Raw genomic sequence first — 23,669 nt, 5'->3', positions numbered from 1 at the left:
AGTCTTGGAAAGTGGGCATCAGCTAGTGTTGGACGGTGGATTTAACTTTTAGTCGGGATGCTTTAAGAAAATACTCTTTAGTCAAATGCAGCTTAAGTCTGTAGTGAAACTCTGCGCACATTCAGGACTGCCGCACAGAAGCTGCATTCGATTCACTTGTGGTTCACTGCACCGCCTGCATTGGTTCATGGTGCACTGCTCCAAAGCCCTCGATTCATTGCGCTCTCTGAACCACCGTCCGTGATTGCTTCGGGTGCAGCCTTGGTGCCGCTTTGGTGCAAGGAACCACGGCGCCAGCCGCCATGCGAAGAAGTTGTGCGTGTGCTGACAACTTTCAGCGGACGACGCATGTTAGCTCGTAAATATTGAACGTGAATTGAGTGATGTTCTCGCTGTCATCGACGGATTCGATGTCATTGTGCGAGAAAATTGCGCTGAAACCTATGCCACAGCAGGCAACCTTCTGTGTTTTGTGCTGTAGCTGCTTTGTTAATTGTGACAGGCCGTCCGTGCGTGTGCGAGTGCACGAGAAACTTACGGCGCAACAACGGTGTGTTGGCTGTTGGCAAACTGCGGGCAGGGAGAATCCAAGCGTGTTTTGCTACAACCGGCACCAGTACCTGTGCCTGCTGTGCTAAGCATGCAGGCTGCAGATGCTGATTCGCTGCTGTCTGGCCATTCTGCTGCGGCTACAGGCACGCCGGGGCACGTGCGAAGCAGCGAGGAAGCCCTCTGGTGCTGCCAAGCTGTTTTTTTTTCACTGTTTATGAAGGTCTAAATGAGCGAGGCAGGTTCTCGGCGTTGATTTCCGGGTGCCCTCCCCTAGGCGTCGGAAAATATGCAGGGGCCTTGAAGAGCGCTCAAAGTTCTACGAACGTCTCTAAGTGTCTGAAGAGCCTCATGAATTCATAATTGAAGTAGCTTGCAACCACGTTTTTATAGCACTTCGGAATTCGACTGCCGTCGGTGCAAGTGAGTTGCGGCAAAAGACAGCACGAAGTCTGTTTCCTCATGTGCACTTTGGGAAGGGCAGAACTACTCCGTAAGAAGAAACTCTGCGATGTCGTCTTCGACCTTGGCCAAATCCATGGCCGACTCAAATGTCGTTGGGCACGAAAGCGACCGCACACAAAAAACACATGAGAGAACTGAACACCTCCACGGCGAGCAGACGACAAAACTTGCCTGCACTTGATCGATTGAAAATTGTCGTATCTATGAGGTGTGGCGCTGCTGACGCACTGCACCTGCACCACTGAACTGGTTCTGCACTGCACTGGCATCAGTGGCACTTATTCAGAATTGGTGCCGTGAACCAGCACTGAATCGAATGCGGCTAGAATTCCTCCACATCAAAAAAAGTAGTCCGTTTAAGCTTCTTTTAATTGTTACCTAAAAAAGAAGTTAATCACAAGAAAGAAAATTATAAGCTCAAGAATGTTGATACCTGGCATGTTGAATGAAGTTAAACATTAAGCAGCTGATTTACCGTTGTGATTGGCTAGCGAAGTATTACAGGACACCGCCGAACGTGGTTCTGCTGCATTTTTAAGTTTTATCTTACTACAGACACTGTCATAATAAATTGCATAAACGGAGGCTCTGACTGAAATGCAGAGCTGAACCTTTATGAGTAGAATGTACAATCAGCCAGTAAAATTAAAATACTGACTAGAAGCTTGACTAAGCCCATGAAAATCAGCTGGAATAAAAAAAAATTGGGCAAATATGCTCAAAACTGCACTTCCTCTGAACTCTTGTACGAGTCTTCCTGTAAACTCCTTCTGCTATATCCATTGTGCATGTCTTTCAGTATTACAGCAATTGGCTGACAGTATGTTTCATTGTAATTCAAAAATCAGCAGCATTTTTCACTGTTCAAACAGCAGGGGCTTGCAATTAACATTGGGCGATGGTATCTTGTCGTTTGAAGTGGCAAAAAGAACGACTCACATTAATCCCGGAAATTTTATTGGAGCAGCTAAGGATTGAGAGCTTGGATTATTGGCGAATGCGAAAACTGCATAGGTGTTCCAAAGGTGCTTCAAACTATTGAGTGGATTGTTGTGCAAAGATTCATGTAATAAATTCCTTCCATTTCTCAAGTGTGCAGCCTGTTGTGCCATGACGATTTTCGTTGAATATAATGGTTTGCGGCAGCTTTTGTAGTCTTTGTATGTGGTTGTCATGTGCACTGCATTTAAATGTCTGACTATTGTGTGTAGTCACTGAACCTTGGCCACGGAGATACTCTTTCTTCGCTCCAATTGATTCGTGCTGCTGACTTTCTGCAGGTGGCGCACATCATGAATTGGCGGTCCAAGAAGCAGCTGATGAACCGCTACCAGCGGTCTCTGGACCCGCAGGTGCTGCGCGGCCACTGGACGGCGGAAGAAGACATGATGCTCCTTGTGGCCGTCAAGCTGTATGGATGTGATAACTGGAGCAAGGCAGGACTTATTTGTTGCGCTTTTGTTAACGCGAGAGCATTAGAGTTGTCATCCAACCTAAACCCCACCAACGTCCGGTGTCACAGAATTCGCTGATCGGTCAAGCGAGGTGATGTGCCCTTGCGACGCCAGCACAGTCTGCCCTTATTGGTTGAGAGATGCCATGATAGCTTGCGACGTCATCGCAGCCTTCCCACTGTGGCAGGGGGAAATTAAATTTATGGTTGGTTGAGAGAGGTCATGCGACCTTGTGACGTCGTCACAATCTGATTACTGGGTTGTGAGAAACCTGGCTTCTAGACAGTAACCAAAATACAGAATCGAAATCAAAAAAACAGTGTGATCTATGCAAATGTTGGCACTGTCACAGCATAGTTGATATCTGCTTCTGCAGCTAGCTGTCCAAGTATGGTGTTTGATGTGCCGACAGCTGCAAAGAAACTGACGCAAAGGTGCACACAAATTGCAACAGAAGCTGCAACAGATGTGAAATCTGACGCTGTTGCATTGCGCTTGTAAAGGGACTGACTACTGACCGAAACATGTTATGAGATCATGGTGGAAATGAAAAAATTGTGCTTCGTATTGTAAGAATTGAGCACTGCAATATCAAAGTATATATATTTTAAAAGTATATATAATTTTAATTTGGTCATTTAAAATCAATAAAAAGCCATCTTGCTGTGAAACCCACCACTATCAGTGTATTCTACAATGTGGCCACATCTCGATAAAATATTAATTACAGTCGACGACCGAAAATTCGGACACCTGATTATTCGGTCATCCTTGATTATTCGGACTTTTTCGCGGCACCGCGACATGGCCCATAGAGCCAATGTATAAGAGCGCTTGAAATTTTGGACACACCGGAACTGACTGCTCGATATCTTGTTCGCACTCGCTGCCAATACCCAAGCTGCCATATACCGTATTTACTCGCGTATTGAACCCACATTTCTTCCAGAAAAGTTAAAATCAGTTTGGCAGGAGGGTTCATTACGCAGGAAAAAAACTTTTAACAGATTTTTTTCGAAGGGTCGATATGTCATATCGTACCTCCGTCGGTCGGTCCCTCCGTCCGTCCTTCCACCATCAACAAATGCGTGCGGTCAGACGGGTTTGTGTTCGTGCCGCTGCTATTAAGCATCGTTCACTTTGACGCGATCCGGCAATTTAGTGGTAGCCCACGGCACCGGCCATTCGCGTCATCGAGATAACGTGAACATGCCGAACACCGGTCCTGAAGGTCAGGCACGCGTTTTTTGAGCGAGGTTAAAGAAAAAACACAGGATGGTGACGAGTGCATAATACGAATGACTCTGCCTTGGCGCTCTGCCAAGTTCGCTGAGCGTGCCGCGCTCTCCCCCTCCCCTCTGCCACCCCTCTGACAGTAGCTCTCCTCAAAAAATAAACAAGTGGTGGTGTTGTCGGCGGCGGGCAGCATTGAAAAGATAAACAAGTGATATTATCAGCGGCCAGGAGCATTTTGGTGCGCTGCCAAGGTCTGCGCTGCGGACCGCGTGAAAACTGAGGAACCAGCTACGAAAAGCTAAAGACTGAAAAAAAAAAAAAGTAAATTCTGACCGACAAAAGTGGGGCGGTTCAATATGCGAATGGACTCACACCGCGAGTAAATATGGTAATGCGTACAGTGGAACCTCATTAATTCAAACTGGAGGAGAGATCGAAAACTTGATCAAACAAAACTAAATTCAAGCTTAAAAGAAGCTTTTAACATCAGATGCGGAAATTCTGCGCGAGTTTGTACATTGCGCCCGCATGGTTTTGAATTCGTACTGTTCTTGATTGTAGTCAGAGTTTGCGGGACTCATCTGTGCCGAGTCTTTTGTCCTGGATACGGAAAGAGGTAGCAGCGAAGCGCCTGGGAGACGTACGGCTCCACGGAAACGGCGAGCGCAGGAGGAAATGGTGGTGCATCTCAAAGCGAGGTCAGCGTACCCGCAGCAAAACGCACCGCAACCCTGACTTTTCTATCGTAAAACCGTAAACAACTGCCGTTTCGACGACAGGCAAGACGCCACCGCAGAGCGCATATCGCCGGATACGATGCCAATTTCGGCTCTACTCGCTAGGGCTAATGACGAAGGCCAACGCCGATGGAGCGCTAGCTTCGGCTGTTTCTCGGTTCTTATTGTTTTGCCCTCTTTGCGTTCTCGTTCCAGGTTCATCGTACTGCAGGTGCAGGGCAGTTCCCGCAGTCGCGTGTTTGCTTCCCAATTTAGACTTTATCCCAACCCCTGCATTCTTCGGCGACATGCCGCGGGCAGCACAGCCAGGCCGCGCTCATGAAAGCGGTCGCAGTCCTCGTCCGTGCACATGTCACGGGGCGAAATTTAGTCATGAGGAAGTTTAGAATATGAGCAATACAACTGACGCCTTCCTTCGGCATACTGGTAATAAGTCCGCGATTTTTTCGGTGAAATTTGATTTTCTGGACTGCCTGACTTTTCGGTCATTTTCGCGGTCCCAAGAGAGTCCGAAAATTCGGTCGTTGACTGTATTGGTTTTAAGTGCACACTGTTTTCAAAAATTTCAGGAGTGTTTGTCATGTCATGTTATAGCTAACACTCTCTCCAGTGTGACCTTCAATGGAAAACAATGATGCCATTGCATTGTCTACCATGCGCTTTAGCTGTTGTAACTAGATGGCACCGCAGTGTTTTGAATTTCTTTGATGGAGCAGCAAATATGGTCAACTAAAACTTTCTTGGACAAGCCATACATGACAGTGCCATAACAGCCTTGGGTGTGGAAACTAAAATGGACATTATACTAAAAAGTTGGCAAGGTTTTAACTTAGTTAAATTGAGTAGGTGTGTGAAAGCACGTGTTTAGCTTGGTTGTCTTTGTGCTTTGCTTGGTTGTTTGCACACCGGGCGACGATATTAGAATCAGGTTAAGCTGCTCTGATCTGTATGGGCTGCAGATAGAAGTTAAGGAAGACAATGCCATACGCAATACACAGCTTGAGAGTGTGTTGCAGTTCAACACAAAGCATGATTAGCTGCGGCAATATCATGGTGCCCTCGCTCAGTGGCCAGCAAAGCTGCTCTGTTCACGCGATGGTGGCTTAAAACCCATTCGTGGCAATATTTGTTTTATTTCTGCATGGGCTGTTGCTATGCTATATTTGGCCAAGGTCCCCCTCAAGCTTACCCAAGTTACTTCCAAGGCTTCATATAAGATTCTTGGTTGAGACTGTGTTAAGTAGTGTTTTCGCTATTACTATGTGGTGAGTGAGATTTATAGTAGTTTTAGCTCAGAAAGGGAGCCAAAGCCACAGTTGAGAAGCCGTTGAAAGCCTTTGCTCATACCACTAACATCGTGCCTTCTCAGAATACAATGATTGCCACTACTGCTACTGAGCTGTTTCCCACGCGTATATTTTTTTTCCCAAAAGAGCCGCAATAAACGTTTCTGGGTAAGACCCACACGACTGTGGCACTGAGCCTCACATTGCCGTTGCCTTACCTATGGTGCGTTCGCACTATTGGTCCTCCGTTGTTAGATAAAAACTGCTTTTAATGTACGACATTGATGTTACTGATGATGTTGAGGCTTTCTGCCGAGCATTATTAGAATTAGAAAAAACAATAAAGAAGGCGTGGTTCCATCCTGCACCTTCTCTCGTGCTCTCCTATGATCGTGTCTTTCGTTTGTCTTTGGGCTCAGGGTGTCTCCGGGGACGCTTTCCTCATTGCATGCTGCTGTGCAGCAATGAGCCATACTCTGTGCCAGCCAGCTTATTTGCATGTTGGCGGCTTGAACTTCCGTTAGCCAACTTACATACGAAACTTCACCCCCAACTCTATGTTTTTCTAGTTTAATTGTCGATATATGCAACAGATATGCTAATTTCGGTGCAGTTGCAGTAGTCACGTTGAGCTGGTGGTTGCCTAGGTATAAAAGTCACGTACGAGATGCAAGTTTATTTACTATGTGCTTTTTTTTCTTGTTTCCATCAAAAAATACGTTCTCATTGAATGTAATTTTTATTCTGGTTTTCTTTTGATCCCGCTTTTCATTTGACCTTTCATTATATGCGTTCTACTTTCTCATCAGATTCTGCCCTGCCTTTTCCTTTAACACGTACAGCCTCGGGCAATGATGGTGGCTAACTTATCTCTTGGGTGGCTCTTGCATGAAGTACACAGCTGAGAAAACACAAGAAAATAACTCGCTTGCAACGAGCAATGTGTTACAAATTCCTGCTCTTTAAATTAAAAGCGACGAACAGCAGGAATTGTTGGAAAGAATTTTATAAGATATTTCGGGCATAAATGTGGGGATTTTTCGGACTGGCAGTCTGCATGGAATGTTGAAATCAACAACAAACTGCAGCTGGTGAATCCGATCCTTGGTGAATGGAAGTCGTGCCAACACCAAGAACACCTTATTGGAGTTATCTTGTGTCCCTTCGCATTGGACATAGGCATCTAACACATATCTTCATACTAATTAAACAAGGAGATCCTCTTTCTGGATGTGGCGAAGTGGTCACAGTAAACCATACTTTGTTTTCATTGCAGGAAGCTTATAAAATATGAAAAAAGCATTTCTCAATATTTTACTATAAACACGTCCCTTTCCACCCCAGCTTGCTTTTAGGAGAGAATGCAATAGTAAACTTATCACGAGTAGTTAGATTTGTAAAAGAGGGATATTTCCTCATCAGCAAATTGTAATTTTTTTATGAACTAGTTGTCTGCCTGCCCAACAGTGAGATCCTACTAACCCTGTGTTTGGTGCATGATAGCCAGAGCTGCTTATGCACCATAAAACACACACAATACACACTCTCTCTCCTGCAGGAAAAAATTGCTCCAAGTTGGGAAGTTTAGATTTATGTAAGGAAATTTTTGGTTACGGCATGCAACGTCCCCGGATGCGACACCCTGCAAATAAAATTTGGGCTCCTATCCAACTGTTTACAGGGAACGAAGCTCAATTTCAATAACCACTCAGTTTTTCTTTTTTTTTTGCGCAACAGTAAACTTGCTGTCTGCGGTTTGGTTTCATTTGGTTTCCTCTTGCTCCCCTGTACTCTGAAAATGAGAGGGGATTTCCCTCTCTCCAGCTTGCCTCATTCCAACTGAGGCTTGAGACAGACGAACGGACAGATTTTTTGACTGGGGCTTCTGCTTTGGTCGCAATAAGAAATACTACGCATGTAATAAAAATCAGTGATAGTTTACCAAAATGTGGTCATGTGTTGGGATATGCTAATGACGAAATTTCACAGCTGGATATGGTGCCACAAGTTGTTTTATTTAATTTGTAGTGCAAAATAAAATTATAAATCCTTGTTTCTTCAACACTGCAGCACCCATTGTTACAATATGAGGCAAGATCTCATTTCTGCCATAATCTCGTAGCACGTTTTGGTCAGCTTTGCATCCCGATAAGCCTAAAGTAAGGTAGCAAGTGCACTCCGCACGTACTAGATGCCTTTTCGTTTGGCAGAGGCAACACGCAGCAATCGACGCGTGCATCAAGCCGAGATCTTGCATGTTGCTGCCCCACACATCCCCACAGAAGAAAATGCCCCACTATACATGAACATATCACCGCAACAGAGCTTCCTCGTGCCTTTGAGTGTTTTTGCGGGCAAGCTATTTCATTTTTTTTTAATCAATTCTTGCTTTGAGAATGCCTTGCAGGTGCTCCGCTAGTGCCGTTTCATTTTTAGTCGCTGCGTTAGTTTGTTTTAACCAAACAATATGCGAAGATTTAGCCATAAGAGAATTTTTTTTTTTAGACTGAGCCCATGAGAAACCAACCTAATGTTCTTAGGTTTTATATCTGGAACTTGGTCTTAACTGAGTTTGTTTTAATGGGAGTCCACTGTGTTTTTACACTCCCCCTCTCCTTTCCTCGCCTTACGTTGTAGTTGGAAAAATAGTTAGGCTACATTACGTGACCCCAGGATGATGGGGAGGTGGAAGTTTTACTACCATCGCAGTGGACAGAACTGTCTGTGCCATCTTGGTGTTGTAATTCTGTCCCTAGGTGGCCACCCTCCTGCCGAGCCGGACAAACAATCAGTGCCGGGAGCACTTCCTCAACTTCTTTGAATACCAAGTTGTCTCGGGCCCATACACTCCCTGCGAGGACCAGACCCTGGTGGAGCTGGTGGACAAGCACGGACAGGGATGCTGGTCTGCGGTGAGTGATGCTGGGGCAGGGGCATGATACTGCAGGTGCACAGTAGAGCCAGAAAAGCCACTGGAGCAGCAAGGATTATTCAACCTTGCTCGTGAATCCTAACTGCAAGTCAGGAACGGTCTGCCCTCTAAAAAACGGAGTGTCTAAATCTGGTGGAGAACACTTGCCCCGAATGTGTGTTTCATTCACTTGTGCTGTGTGCTCCGGCCGTGCCATGGAGTGAGGTAGACTGGAACACCGACCCTGACACGTGGCAGTGCATGCACTCAGCAGGAGCGATTTTGCTACACAAACGCCCAGCACGTGACCGGGGCTCAACTTTGCGCTGTACTCTCTTTCCACTCCCCTTTGCTTATCAGCGTGGCTTTGTGCATGCCTTCCTGTGCTCACTATCGTGCTCGTATGCCTCGTGCCACCAGGGCTTGGAAGGTTGGCTACTACAGCCCATGGAGTGTTGCCAGAAAGAGTGAAACGAACCATAGCAGGTCAATTGCATGGAGCAGCACCCTTCCAACAGCTCTGGACTGTCCTCTGGAGCCTGCATAAGTGTACCAGTTGCAGCAATTCTCGTTTCCTGTTCCTTAATTGTAAGTGTTGGTTCATGATATCGCCAGTTTGAGCTGTGACAACTGGACAGCATTTTAAATTATCACTGGAAATGATTACATTTAAGAGGGCACATAAACTTAGCACCACAAAGATGACTTTTGTACTGGATACACTAGGCAGCGGCTGCCACATATACCCTTCTGATCAGGAGGCATGGAGAGGAAGAGTGCGGTACTCTAGCAAAGCTTCTGGTGGCTCTAGAAATAGCTAGTGTTCCTGTCTATGCTCCCATATATAGTAGCAGTAGCTTGTGCTAGCCGGGAAATGCACAGGGGGAATCAGGCTTATCGTTGTGCATACACAACCGATTTTGCATTGATGGATCTGCTGATGTATCATCAGTGTCAAATAGAATGCGAGCAAAACAGTTGAAACACAAACACTAAAATGAGATGATCTTAGCAGTGAGAAGCTCAGTACTATTGCAGGCTAATTCTGCTTGGAAGGTCCAAAGATTGTTGCTTAGAAGTGTTAATCAAACTCGCTTCCGTTTCCCCTCGAGGAGCTTACATGGTTTTATGTGTCTGTATATTACCATATTTACACGATTGTAAGTTGACCTATTTTTTTTTTTTAATTGGAAATCTTTAGTGGGGGGTCGACTTACAGTCGAAATGAAAACACTGCACTATAAGTAAAGGTGAGACAAACGAGATGTCACGCATGCTAGAGCGTGGTTGCATTTTTGCTGCGTGGCTGCATCGCATCGCTCTTGATGGTGGCCTTGAGCAGCTGCTATGCCAATGCACAGAACTGTCATCCCCTCCCCGGGCCTGCGGGCAGCAGCCAATGACGGCTATCGATAAGCAGCAAACTGGCACCTCACACGTGGCTGCTGACTGCGGTTGCTGATAAACGGTGGCGGCCCGATAATGCGATCGCGTTCTAAGGGAAGCTCAAGCACCCAAAACAAGTTTTCTTATGTGCGCTCGGCTTTCGAGGGAGCGTTGATAGTTGATGGAAGGGCCGCTGTTCCAATCGAGGCCGACACCCCTACTCGGAATGGCAGCAGCGCCAGGGAGTGTCAGAAGTCAACTGGAAGACCCGACGCCATTCACACGTAGTTTCTTTTTGGCTCTGATGCATTTGACTACAGCTGGCCGCGTTTCACAAGTTTTTGATGTAGGGCTTCGTCAGTCATCATTTGTGTTATAGGTCCGGCAAGCGACCGGCGCTCATTCATGGCTACATTCAAGATGGCTGCCATTTTTTACACCGAAGAAACGAACAGCCGCACGCCAGGCCACAAGTTCGACGTTCGCAATGGATGTAGAGGTGTGGCAGCCGCAGCGAGGAAAATTTTCAGCTGTTCCACGCGATGTCAGGATGTGGCTGTTTGCGAAGTGCGGGATTTCACTCCACGACAACATCAGAACGACGTGCTGTGGGACCACAGCAGCGATCACAACGGCAGTGCTAGTGAGGACAATGGCGCAAGTGTGGATGAGTAGTCCAGTGACTAATACATTTTCGTTTTGGAATGTGCCCACGGGCACACCCGCGTGCAGCAGCCGATTGCGGCTGGCGATAAACAACGGCCGCTGGATAATGCTATCGCATTCAACTATTCAAGGCCAAGCTTAAACAACCCCGGAAGTTTTTTTATTTTTCGGAAATGTGATTTGGGGAGGTTGACTTACATTCGAGTTGACTTACAATCGTGTAAATATGGTAGTTCTCTTATTTGAGTTTCATCTCTTGATGATGTTACGTAAATTGGAGCCCCCTCTTCAATATGCATGTTCAATGAAGGAAGAAGCAGGCTCATCTCACATGATGCCAGGTTGTCTGAGCACTGCCCTTGTAATTTTGGGACTGTCATCTGGGTGTACTGGGCCTGTGAACATAGCTCGAGGGGCACGCAGACGACAGACCTACAAGAGGGCCGGTACACAGACGGCGCGACAAATGTGAGAAGCGCTTACTGTGCAGCATTATATGAATACTGGTGCTGCGTACATAGAGAGTAGACAATGAACTGTTTCGTCGTTGGCTGTACCAGGATATGAAGAAGGAAAGTTGTTCGCATGGCAGTGAAGAGCCGCTTTGACGCCGGTGCTGCTGCTTCTAAGTTGAGTTGCATAAAGTTCCTAAAAATGCACATTATGTGAGTCCTGTGCGATGTCAACCAGCTAAAAACCAGCAGATTCTCAGTTGGGATCAACTGAAACCAGCAAGTGTTGCTGTTGGGACCAGCAGGCCCAGCACAAAACCAGCAAGGTTTCTATTGGGACCAACTAAAATGAACACAAACCAGCAGATTCCCAAAAGGAAATTTTCACCTATGAATGCACATTACAGTACTCCAGGGGCTGAAATTATTCTGAAGGCTTCCAGTGCGCTCTCTCCGTTAGCCCATGTGCAGATATCGGCCATTAAATCTGGCATATACCTTGCCATTTTCATGATGCAGTACTAATACTCACTACAAGGTTGTCATTGGAACGCAAGAGAAAAGACTGAAAAAACAGGCGCGAAACACTTCTGCATGAAGAGCGTGCGCATGTAGGATCCAGCGCAATGTGACAGGTGAGCTACATGAAGCAAGCAGGAGCAGATGACAAATGCGGTGACGCATCATTAGCAGTGTTTACATGAATTCCACAACTGGCACATCGCATCGCATAAAGTTTCTACGCATCGCATTCATCTAAACAACGATAATACACTAGGAAAGCGCGCCACATCATTTTGCCAGACGGGTGGATTGAGACGAGTAAGTCGACTTTTGCACCGCTTGCAAACAAGATTGCAGCGCATTAGGAATTGTCAGAAGAGAATTTGTTACGAGTCTGGTGTGCTCGCCGAGTTCCGGGAGAGAAAACGGTGATAAAATGGTGCGTTCGATGGTGGCACCGGATCCCTCCACAAGATGCGCTACACAGGTGTATTTTTCTCCAAGAGCACGCTTAGCCAGCGAAGACTTTGGGCGTTTTAAAATGCATTTTCTTCGTCGGTCTGTGAGTGCTAGTTGTATGTTCTCACCTTGTATAACAGCCCAGTTTATTATGGTCGAACTTGCCGCTACTACTGTTGCATGCAGACATTCTTAGCAGTAAGCTAACCTTATCTGGTGGTGACGCCACGTATGCTGCATGCAAGCTATAGTGAAAAGAGGGACGTGAAACTTCGTCAGCACCGACAAAGCAGCACAACGTATGCATGCAGTGTTGCATTTAAGGACATGACAGAATCGGGAGTTCAACGCCACAGCAGCTGACAAGGCAGGCAGGAAGTGTCAAAAAGAAGTGGAAACCAGCTTCACCGGCAGCACTGCTTTGCCTTCGACATGCGACACTGTGTGCTGCCACCATCGCGCCAGAGATAATGCGCTTCATGTAAACGCTGGTGCATCGCATTGCCCGTGATGCGCTACTGTCGCATTTTGTCACATTCATGTAAGCACAGCTATTGCAGCGACATGAAGCAGACAACTGCAATGAATCTTACGCTGCATGCGCATGCTTGTTAAATAAAGGGAACGAAGTGTCTCTACCATGGATCCTGGAACCACCGTAGCGGTGGCTCGGCGGTAGTTCTGTACAGCTCCAGTATGAAAATTTTCAGAGCATCATGTACCTTTTCCCCACACGGCCGGACTTAGGAGGAACATGGCCACTGTGGCTAAATGTTGCCAGAAGGCTGAATACGAAAACTTGCAGGTAATCGTATAGAATGGCGGCTTTTCAGCCTGATTTCACCTTTGGGGCCTGCAAACATGCGTGAAGTGCTGCTTAAACGAGTGACAAAGATTATTTTTTGCAATTTCCTGTGAGCATTTGTTCCTGATGTCATTGAAGCTGGCTCTACCAACTACGCAGAAGTTTGTCATTTATAATAACGACACATCAGAGGCAGATACACAGGGCACCACGTACGTGACTGTCATGCTAGGAGCATCAGGCAGCGACATCCATATACCCTCCAAGTCTGAATGTGGGGAGAGGTGGATTGTGCTACCCTGAAAATTTTTCCCCTGAGTGCAGAGCCCAAGTCCCAGCACCATCTCACAGTTTCCCCACCAAGCTTTCTGAGATGTAGCAAAAGTGATCTCCTCTTAACTGAGGAGTCGGCACTCCTGCCTATCTTGCTCTGTGGATCGGGCTAAGCCAGCGGGTCTCATGCTCATCTTGCGTGAAATGTCATATTTGGTTTATGGAGACTAGCGTCCCAAAGTGACTAAGACAATGAGGGACATCGTAGTGGATGGCTCTACATAATTCTGACCACCTGTGGTTCTTCAACGTGCCCTGACATCACAGGACACAGGCCTCTAGCATTCTTCTTCCTTCATCAAAGTGCGCCGCCGCGGCTGGAAGCCTAGAAGTTGTGATGGAATACGTCTACTTAGGGCAGGTAGTGACAGCTGATCCGGATCATGAGAGGGAGATAACTAGAAGGATAAGAATGGGGTGGAGCGCATATGGCAAATTCTCACAGATCATGAGTGGTAGTTTACCAATTTTTCTCAAGAGGAAAGTGTATAACAGCTCAATCTTACCGGTACTCACCTACGGGGCAGAACCGTGGAGGCTAACGAAAAGAGTTCAGCTTAAGTTAAGGACAACGCAGCGAGCCATGGAAAGAAAAATGATAGGTGTAACGTTAAGAGACCGGAAGCGGGCAGAGTGGGTGAGGGAACAAACACGGGTTAATGACATCCTAGTCGAAATCAAGAGAAAGAAATGGACTTGGGCAGGGCATGTAATGCGAAGGCAAGATAACCGCTGGTCCTTAAGGGTAACGGAGTGGGTTCCAAGAGAAAGTAAGCGTAGCAGGGGGCGGCAGAAGGTTAGATGGGCGGATGAGATTAAGAAGTTTGCAGGCAAAGGGTGGATGCAGCTGGCAAAGGATAGGGTTAATTGGAGAGACATGGGAGAGGCCTTTGCCCTGCAGTGGGTGTAGTAAGGCTTGATGATGATGATGATGATGCACGAAGCAGTTCAGGTGGCAGCTATTTTGGAGAACTTCTCCCATCTTGTTCTGCCTACAGGGGCGAATTTATGGGTGACTCTTGGATTGGCAGTCTTACTTGCTCAGTGCATATATGGGCCAATGTGTGAAAAAGTAAGCGGGGTTCACATGATTTTCCCGTTGTTTGGTCGTGGTGCGTTGCCGTCTCTTCTGTCATAAAATTGCAGGCCTGTGTTTGGGCGGACGAAGTGCAGCTAGCGTTTTCCCATGTGTAAACATTGCGCCTATTCCTTGCTTGCCACAAGGTTGCTTCCATCTGCAGGCAAGCCATACGTTGCCATCGAAGTAGGCTACGGTGGCGTTGTGCACAAGTGGCAGGGCTTGTTGGCATCTGTCTGTTATGCTGCCGACGTTTTTGACAAGTTTATCAAGTTGAAATTGTCCCCCGTTGAGGTTTTGATTCTTCGGTTGAACTTTCAATGCTCCTCCATCTTCCACAAGTTTGTGGTTCCTGTCTGCTTGCTAGAACCAAGTCCCATGTCTACAAGTGTTCGCTATTATTGATGCTCGGTAACATAGCCCATATGTGGATCGTAATGGTCACATTAGTTTCACTTGTACTATGGAAGCATTTGTTTTAAGTGGGGCTGTTAGATTTGGGCTTGCCTACACGTACGTGGTCGTTTTTTCTTGCATAAGCTAAAATAATCACTATTTGATTACTAACTACCAAGGTGCCGGCCTGTTGTCTTGCTATGCCGTCCTTGCGCCATTAAAATCTATGCATAGTTGGCATGTTGCGCTGCTGCAGTGGGCCAGTTGGCGTGATACATGTATGTTCAGGTCTCCAAAGATATGCCCTGGCGGACACCCGGCTCAGTGTTGTCGCGCTACAAGCGGCTCAAGCAGCTGATGGAGAAGGATGAAGTCACAGTGGCTGACTTGCAAAAGTACTACGCGACATCCGGTGACAAGGTGGCGAGGGACCGCCGTGGCATGACTTCGGCGATGGACCGGCGGTATGATGTGTTTCGGCGTATCTGCCGTATGATCACCACGTCAACGCAGAGGGAGGTTGCGCTGAAGCTGTGCAAGGTTTGTCCTGTTTGTTCCTTGCATGGAGCTGTTTTTTGTTTTGCACAAAGTGCTTTGTCAAGGTTTCAAGAGAGTGACGGTATTTGTAAATGAAGCGGAGATGGTAAGTGTGAGTACAAGAAAAAGGTCACATTGAACCATTCAACAATGATGACTGCAGGGACTTATTTGGATTGAATTGTTGTAATTTGTCACTCTGTGGGGAAGATGAAAGAACGTGAAAAGTTTTTAGTGCGATCATGATATATGGTTGGGCAGTTGGCGTGGTGAAGTCTCACAGTGTTTTACAAAATGATGGTGTGAGATTAAGGGGGCACACTGCAAGTTTGTAACGAGGACAGCCTGGCATAGAGTTGCTCTGTGTGCATTGCTAGCAAAGAAATATCTAGTGAGTTTTGTTCGTTGTAGAAGGAGAGTGAGACCTTAGGAATTAAGTGGGCCAAGCTACTTCCTTTACCACGTACAAGGTGAGCTCTGAGTTGTGCTGAATTGTTAATTGGCACTTTGTGTGGTGTCATATTTCACACCTAGTTATCTCGCATATCAGAGTTTTTACTGAATGCTTAGAATGTGCACATGACGTTAGAAATTCCGCAGTAAAAAAATTACATTAGTGCTGCTGGCAAAATATGTCTGTGAGAAAATGGCGGAGGACGTGCTACCATGCTCACTGGTTTGGTAGATTAATTCAGTGCTTATAATCAGGGGGCTCTCGAGGGTCCTCAGACCTCCCCATCAGTACTGACAAGGGATCGGAGACCCCCTGTGCTACAATATAAGGACTGGATGAATCCGTAGCAGGCAACCATTTTTTTATTCCTGTTGTCAGTGGTGGTCGGAACTTTTATTCTCTGCAATAATAATTAATAATGTGTTTTTTAAAAACTAAGATATAGAAAAATAAAAAGTCGGGAGCATTACACAAAGACTTGAAGAAAAAATTGGATTGGAAAAGACACTTATGCTCCGCATCGACGCAAAAGCGTAGTGGGGTAGGCTTTCCATTTGGAGCAGTTTGACATCTATGAATGTAATTTTCTTTTTCTTTTTCAATTCTTTAATGAAATAATTGAGCAATTACACTCTAAATTTTCTTAATTAGCATCGTCAAGCATTGGCTTTTAATTCTTAGCATTTTTACACCTTTGAACAATTTTTCCATTTTTTATTTCTTTAGTTAATCAGTTAGAACGATTTAATTAACACTTCATCGCCTATCACACAGCAATCACTCGTCAGCCTCTAGAACCACAAATTACCATGATACGATATTTTTACGTAGCCCCCGATTATTTCCGACACGCGGTGCCGACTACTACTACACTGATGGCTTTCCAACCAAATGAGCTGTATACACTATCGCGTAAAAAGGAACTGAATGCCCTCATGCCACGAGTTAGTCCAGAGCTGGCCACTGCCAAAGCTACACAACACACAACAGCAACGAGGCCACTCACAGAGTGGGGAGATCGCTTGTTTGGCCCATCTAGTCTTGTTACAGTGCACTTCGCTGTTGTTCCACACCTAACATAAATTCGTGGGAGGCACTTAATAATCTCTTAACTGCAGGAAGGTGAAAGCTGTTTGTGACTCATCGCACTGATTTGCAATTTTGACCCAAATTATAGATTACGTGACCTTAAGATCATGTGACATCACAAGGTCACATGACATAGGTGGTGATGTAACAGACGGACGGTCACCGCGAGTATGAGCCATTAAAGGCTATCGCCTTAAAACGTGTCATCATCGTCATTTTCGCTTCAACCTGCTAGCCCATAAGACTGCTTTGCATGTGAGCAAGGGCATTTCATAACTTCAGAGCAAGTGCAAAAAACAAAAATTGGCTGGATTTTTCTTTTACACGCCATTAACTGGGAACAGTTGATGCAAAGGATTGCATTCCTTTCTGACCAGAGCAGTAGAACGAAATTCAGAATGTCTGGCACAAAGGAACAAGTCTGCACTATTGAAGCCATCTTTTCCAGGGTGTGCAGCTATTTGCAGGCTCTTTTATACAGGGACAGAAGACTGATTGCAGCACATAGGCAATGTAGTGCTATTAAACCTGGATGTATAGTTGACCCTCCTTGTAGGGAATCTCGATATTGCGAAGCTTCTCGAATATCGAACACGGCTTTCATGGAAGTTTGTGTACATGTTACAGAAGCGCTGCGGCAGTTGACCTTAATGTAGCAAACGCACCCTGCCAAACATTTATAGCTAATGCAGTGTTGCTAGAAATTTGACCAAACCATAATGATAATAACATAATAACAAAAATAATGATACGACTTGAATGGCCATAAGAAAAACATCTACTTACGATCTCATTGAGCCATGTAGAAACACAATATGCTGTGTTCGTGTGCCACAAGCACTACCTTGTGGCGAATGTAGCAGTCTCCACAGCTTTTGCTTCTGTAGTGACACATCAAGAGGTGTTCCAACAGTCTGGGTACAAGGGTGGCGCAAAACAACAAGGCATAGCCTTCACACAGTGCTAGCAGTATGGGTTATTTGCGAAATTATGGCGCCAGCATACTACGATTGCCGGGAGTGCGGACGCGAAGCGAGGACCGAGTTCGTTTCAGAGTCGACGGATGGGAGGGTGCATACAGGAGAGAGGTGGCATTCTCCGACTTCTCCGCCTCCTCTTCCTGCCTGGTACTCCAACCCCACGGTTAGCAGCATCGTTCGAACAGTGGCAGACATATTGGCCACTGCTGCTGTAGTCAAATTTACGCATGCTCCTTTCTCTCAGCAGTGTTACTTACCTTGCTGTGTTCAGTGCTGCACTGATTTTTGTTCGAGTTGTTTAGTGGAATGCACTTGATGAAAATGAAGCCTGCTGATAAAAGCCTTGAAGGCTGGCAGTAGACTGAACATATTGCGGTATCAGGCAGTTGGGACGACGCTTACAGCAACATGGCCCGAGCAAGAATGGAATGCATGTTTATTGAGGGCACAACATGTGAAAGCACGAGCTAGCGCACTGTACATACTGCGCATCACTGATGCGAATCTCTGCTGATACAATCACTACATGTGTCCGATACATCCTCCCTCGGGAACGAACAAAATTAAACACATAGATAAATATAACTATCAATCATAGCTAAGGCACTTAATTGGTACTTGTGTTTGTCATAACTTAACTCTGTGGGGGCTGGTTGCTACGAGTTGACCTTCTCACAGGGGGCTGCGATGGGATGCTCGGTGGAGGATCGCGGCCACTTACTGGTAGCATCAATCCCTCGCTGTTTCATGAAGTTACTCGACAGGCTTGCGCAGTTAGTTCCGTTGGTGTCGTACACTGTTGTGTGTGGGAGTGGGAACCCCTTGAGACTCTCCTCGTCATTGTCATCGCTGTCACTGCTATATCGCTCCTCCATCCTAGGTAGGTGCCGGCAGTTTCACCGCAGCACACGATGATCTTGGGTTTGTACCAAGTAGATAGGGGAGCGCTTTCAGCTATGATCGTCGCATTCCGTGACCAACCCGCAGCATTGTGAAGCCGCACCTTTTTGCCTCTGTATAGTACTGCCGAAGGCTTTCCAGCCCTGGCTTGGTGGTGTTTCCTCACTTTGGTCCCGGACACCCTTCCAAAGCCGGGAAGGTGAGAACGAAGTCGCCTCCTCTGAAGAAGCTCACCCGGAGAGTGCCCATCTTCAAGAGGTGTAGAGATATGCTAGAAGACCAAGCCAGAAATCCTCCCGTGCCTCGAGGGTATTTTTCAGGGTCTGCAGTTCGAGTGTCGATAACGGGTGCTCAAGGCTTTATGATAGAAGCTGTACGTTTTGGCAAAGGTGGCAAATTCGTGGCTCGACAACTGGGTTCGTTATCTGTGCAGACTTCCACTGATACACCATACCTGGCAAACATGGCGCTAAGGGCTGCAATCGTGGTTTCCACAGTTGTGTCTTCCAGGTTGTCGACCTCGGGAAAATTAGAAAAGGCACCACAGCCAAACACATATGATTTTGCCGCATAAGAAAGATAACCACTCCAACCCTGTACCAAGCACATTTGGGAACTGGTCGCATTAGAAGTGGTTCCTGTGCTTGTCTGCATGCGTATTTTCTGCACGTTGCGCAGCTTTCGACCCGGGCAGTATCAAATATCAGCAAGTATCAGTGGGCAAGTATCAGGCATGTGGGACCATGCTTACAGCAACATAGTCTGTGCAAAAATGAAATGTATGTTTATTGAGGGCACAACTTATTAAGGTACGAGCTAGCACGCTGTACATACTGCGCATCACTGATACGCATCTGCGCTGATACAATCGCTACACGTGTCCAATACAATCGCTACACGTGTCCGATACAATTGCTACACATGTCCAATACAATTGGTACTTTGCCCATCTTCAATCTGCACTTATCTGGGAATATTTCTATGTGTTACAGCAATAGCTGTTAAGCACTGATTTTTGGGTTTCACATTGTAGTAGTAGCAGTATTATGTTATAATCGTTGGCATGACTGGTGGGTGCATTACCATGGAAACCTCACAGAAGGTGCCTATCATGCAAGGAGGAAAATGACATCAGCAGCGAAATTGTTAACTGGTGGGTGGTTACGGCAGGAACCATCTGGAGGGTTATTACCGTGGTAGGCGGAGGGTATCGGGAGAGCAGAAAAATTCCCAACCAGAGGATGATAGCCATTTCAGGAGGTGGGTATGGCGAGAGAGTTACAAGGCGCAACCTGGTGCCACAGGAACTAGCTGAAGAGTAGTTACCCTAGAAGGAGTAGGAGGGCACGATGAGTGAAGAAGGATATATAGAGAATGTAGGAAGGCCTGCTACAGTAACCATCCGGAACATGGTTACCACGGAAAGAGGATGAGTGTAAGGCGAGAGCAGAGGAATGTAGCACGATCCACCTGCAGCAGCTGCTGCGAAACATGCTGCCCGAAGGAAGGATCATCGGCGGTGCTGTGCTTCTAGAGCAGCGGACTGGAGAGGAGACCTGGACGAAAAACGACTGTGTGAAAAACTAAAAAGAGTGCCCTATAGCCAGGCATATGTGAAGTCACTCTCATATTCTCTACCGCAGTATATCATAAAGTATAAATACCTTAATAGCTGTCAATGATTTTTAATCCTGTCAATACTTTTAGGGCCCCAAAAAATATGGAGGCTTTCCATGAAGGTTTGCTGGATTTCACCTGAGTTGGCTTCTGATTATGATTTTTACCAGGGCTGGGCACGACACTTCACAAAACTATACACGATACCGATACCCAGTACCCTGAAAAATTGCATTTCTAATAGTGATACAAGATACATAACCGAAATTGATTTCCGATATAGATAATTGATACTGTGTCTTCAGTACTTCGATACATCACTGTATTCACTAGTATTAATAATGCTGGCAATATGATTAGGTAAGTGGAGAACTTTCTTAAAGGGGCTGCGAAACACCGCTTGAACAGATGCCAGTTGTGCTTCAGATGGATTCTTAATGTCACACGGATGCTGACTCAAAAAGAATTACTAGAATCGATGCATAGGAATGGGAGTTATTCAATGAAGAAATTTCGAAATACAAGCAAACAGTGCTGCCCTCTACTCGATTTTCGCGAAGCTTCCCATTCCCATTTCACTCTCCCATTCATTCATGCCAAGGCTGGCAGCGCCGCTTGCATGGTTACAACAACCACGTGAACGCCCAGCTGACCCAGTGATGCTTCACCGTCACGTTGACGGCGCAGAAGTGAACACTGATCAGTGATGTTCCCTTACTTATGGATCCGAACTCGAGCGCAAGATACTGCAATGGTGTGACAGCCTGCGCAAAATATCAGACACATTTAGCATAGTGCGTACCACTAGTGCTTACCGCCAACCATCGCTCATCGCTCCTAGCGCGCTGGTTGGTCACGGCGAGCAACCAGCGCGCGCTGTTGATGGGAACGTGGCGCCATCTGGTGCCGCCAGCTAGTGATCCTCCACAAGCTGACGATGCGCACTGCCTGCTAAATGTGAAACGAATGCATCCTTCCTTCGAACCGAAACGAACGCTTTTAAAGTGCAATGGCTTAATTGGATCGATTCTGCAAAGCCGCCCTCGGATACATAGAGAGTAGCGATAAGTATTGAGTGCTAGGCCGTAGGATGTTTACAGAGAGGCGCAAAGTTCTTCGATGCAAAAAGTAGCCAGAGCGTTTGGTGGTGTATTTTTTTTGCTTTATTTACAGTGCTTTTATCTAGGGCAAACAAGTTGGTTTTATTAATGTAATATAAAACACAAAAAATTGACAAAACGTACCTCTAGTTATTAACACATTTTGCACTATATTTACTCTTTATCCAATCATCAAGCTCCCACTAAGTGATGTCATATCCACTGCTAAAAACCGCCACTGTATGGTGACACTGTCAGCGCCAAGAATTTGTTTTTGCAAGCTAATTAAAATATTTAAAACTGCAGTATACGCTGTACGACCAGTGCTAATACCATCACTATAACACATTCTATGCAACCAACAGGCAAAAGAATGCACTGAAAATGTGTTTCGGGGCCCCTTTAAGGTCTATGATTTCTGGAATCTTTGGTCTATTCAACATAGCACACTGTTTTCTGAAAGTTTTACACCTTACAGTTTGTGGTGGTTTAACGAGATGTCGTAGTGAAGGACTCTGGAAGTTCTGACCACCTGGGGTTCTTTAATGTGCACAGACATAGCACAGTACATAGGCCTCTAAAATTTCACCTCCATCGAAATTCGACTGCCACAGGCGGAATCGAACTCTCATCTTTTGGGTCAGCAGCTGACCACCATAACCACTGAGCCACCGCGTTGGCTGATATGAAACTTTATTCCCACATCAATATCATATTGCATAACAGAGCATAATTATGATACAGTCGAGACCGCTTATAACGAACATGAGCGTCACGCGGAGTCCGTTCGTTATATCCCGAAGTTCGTAGTAAGTGGACCACAGCTTTAAAAACAGTTGCTTGTCAAAACAAAAATTTTTTTTCTTTGCGAAGAAGTCCGTGATGAACGTCTATTTCGGCAGCGCAGATCCAATGAGTGAGGTTTCCAGTTTATTTAAAGCAGAAGCGTGCTATAGCCGAGGCCCTTGGCATAGACAAGTTGTCTGAGGCTCTCTATGTAGCTCACTGCTACAGGAACGCTTATGGGTGCTGGCTCTGAAGTTTCAACTTCATCTGACACTTCAGAAACGATGCCCTCGTCCATGCACGGTTCCGCGGTGTTGGCATCGTCATCGACAGAAATAAAATCATTCCAACCAAAGTCATGACCCCCCCATGTCAGAGTCGACGACGCGCTGCCACAAATTGCCGCCAGGTTGTTCATCTTGCGAAGCATCAGGCTCGGCATCAGACACTGCGTCGACGATGCCGGCCTTGCGGAAGCAGCTCCGCTCGCCAGTGGCCGTCACCTCCGTCCAGGCCACTTTCATGATCTCTACCGATGAATACAATGGAAATGGGCACCGTGTTCCCGTCCGCCATCCTGAATTACAACCAGGGCCCGAGATTTGAACGAAGCCAACGAAATGTCCGCACCGCAACAAAGGTGACAAAAGCGCCTGATAGGGTAGACGTGCAACGTACGCAGGCGGCAATCAAGCCAGCCAAGCTAAAGATGCAGAAGCACAGCGCCAGCGGAGAGACCAGTGAGGGGCGTCCATGAGCGCCAGTGCGGCCACCTCTTGGCTCCCACGGAAGGCCTCCTTCGGTTGATCGCAGAGGCCACGTGCGGATTTGCGAGAGTGAGGAAAGGGAAGCGGAGTTGCGAGGAGGGGGCCGGGAGGGCGATGTTGGAAGTCGCATCGGCGGGGAAGGGTAGCTTGCTCAAGAGCAGCGCGAAACGGGGCGGGCAGTTGGCCTGCGATGAGGCTTGGGAAACATGCCGCGTGCCGGGTGCGCAAGGCGGTCAGAGGCAGGTTATCTCGCATCGAGGCGCCGGGTTTGTGCCGTCCGTTCGCTATAACCGATCAGCACTGCTTAATGACATTCGTTATGCATGTGATTTTGTGCCATTGAAACAATCTATATTTTGACAATCATGCAGGTCTCATTCGTTTTAAGCGAAAATTTGTCTTAAGTGGGGCCGTTATATGTGGGCTCGACTGTTATGCAAAACATTGACCACGTAGTGCTAGTGCATCTAATTTACATCTGGCATAACTATGGAAATCGACTATCATTGTTTTTGTTTCTTACTGCAGTATTTACTGAGTTGCCTCTGCCTTTGCCCTGTGCTAAAAGGTGCGGAGAACCAAAGTTATTTCCCCAGCACTCTGTTCAACAGACTTCTGAAGCTGAACACCCTTGGTTGAAATGTGGAAGGAAAGGGACAAAAATAAATGGATTGAAAGTTTCTATTTGGCACAATAGGTCTTGCTAATCTTGTTATTTAGGT

The 23,669-nt window shown here is 46.4% G+C and overlaps 1 protein-coding gene across 3 annotated transcripts in view; it reads left to right on the top strand.

Moving 5' to 3' along the window:
* Nucleotides 1-23,669, top strand: part of LOC144110446 (uncharacterized) — a 102,976-nt gene that overhangs the window by 58,759 nt on the left and 20,548 nt on the right. For all 3 annotated transcript variants that reach the window (XM_077643345.1, XM_077643344.1, XM_077643343.1), the window contains 3 exons: nucleotides 2,295-2,450; nucleotides 8,484-8,639; nucleotides 15,006-15,257. In XM_077643345.1, the coding sequence (XP_077499471.1) occupies nucleotides 2,295-2,450; nucleotides 8,484-8,639; nucleotides 15,006-15,257 (564 nt within the window). The remainder of the gene's footprint in view (nucleotides 1-2,294; nucleotides 2,451-8,483; nucleotides 8,640-15,005; nucleotides 15,258-23,669) is intronic.

Source organism: Amblyomma americanum, chromosome 11 (assembly GCF_052857255.1).
Source record: "Amblyomma americanum isolate KBUSLIRL-KWMA chromosome 11, ASM5285725v1, whole genome shotgun sequence".
NCBI lineage: Eukaryota > Metazoa > Arthropoda > Arachnida > Ixodida > Ixodidae > Amblyomma > Amblyomma americanum.
Note: the sequence above shows the minus strand (reverse complement) of the source record. Positions and strands in the feature narration are given on the sequence as shown.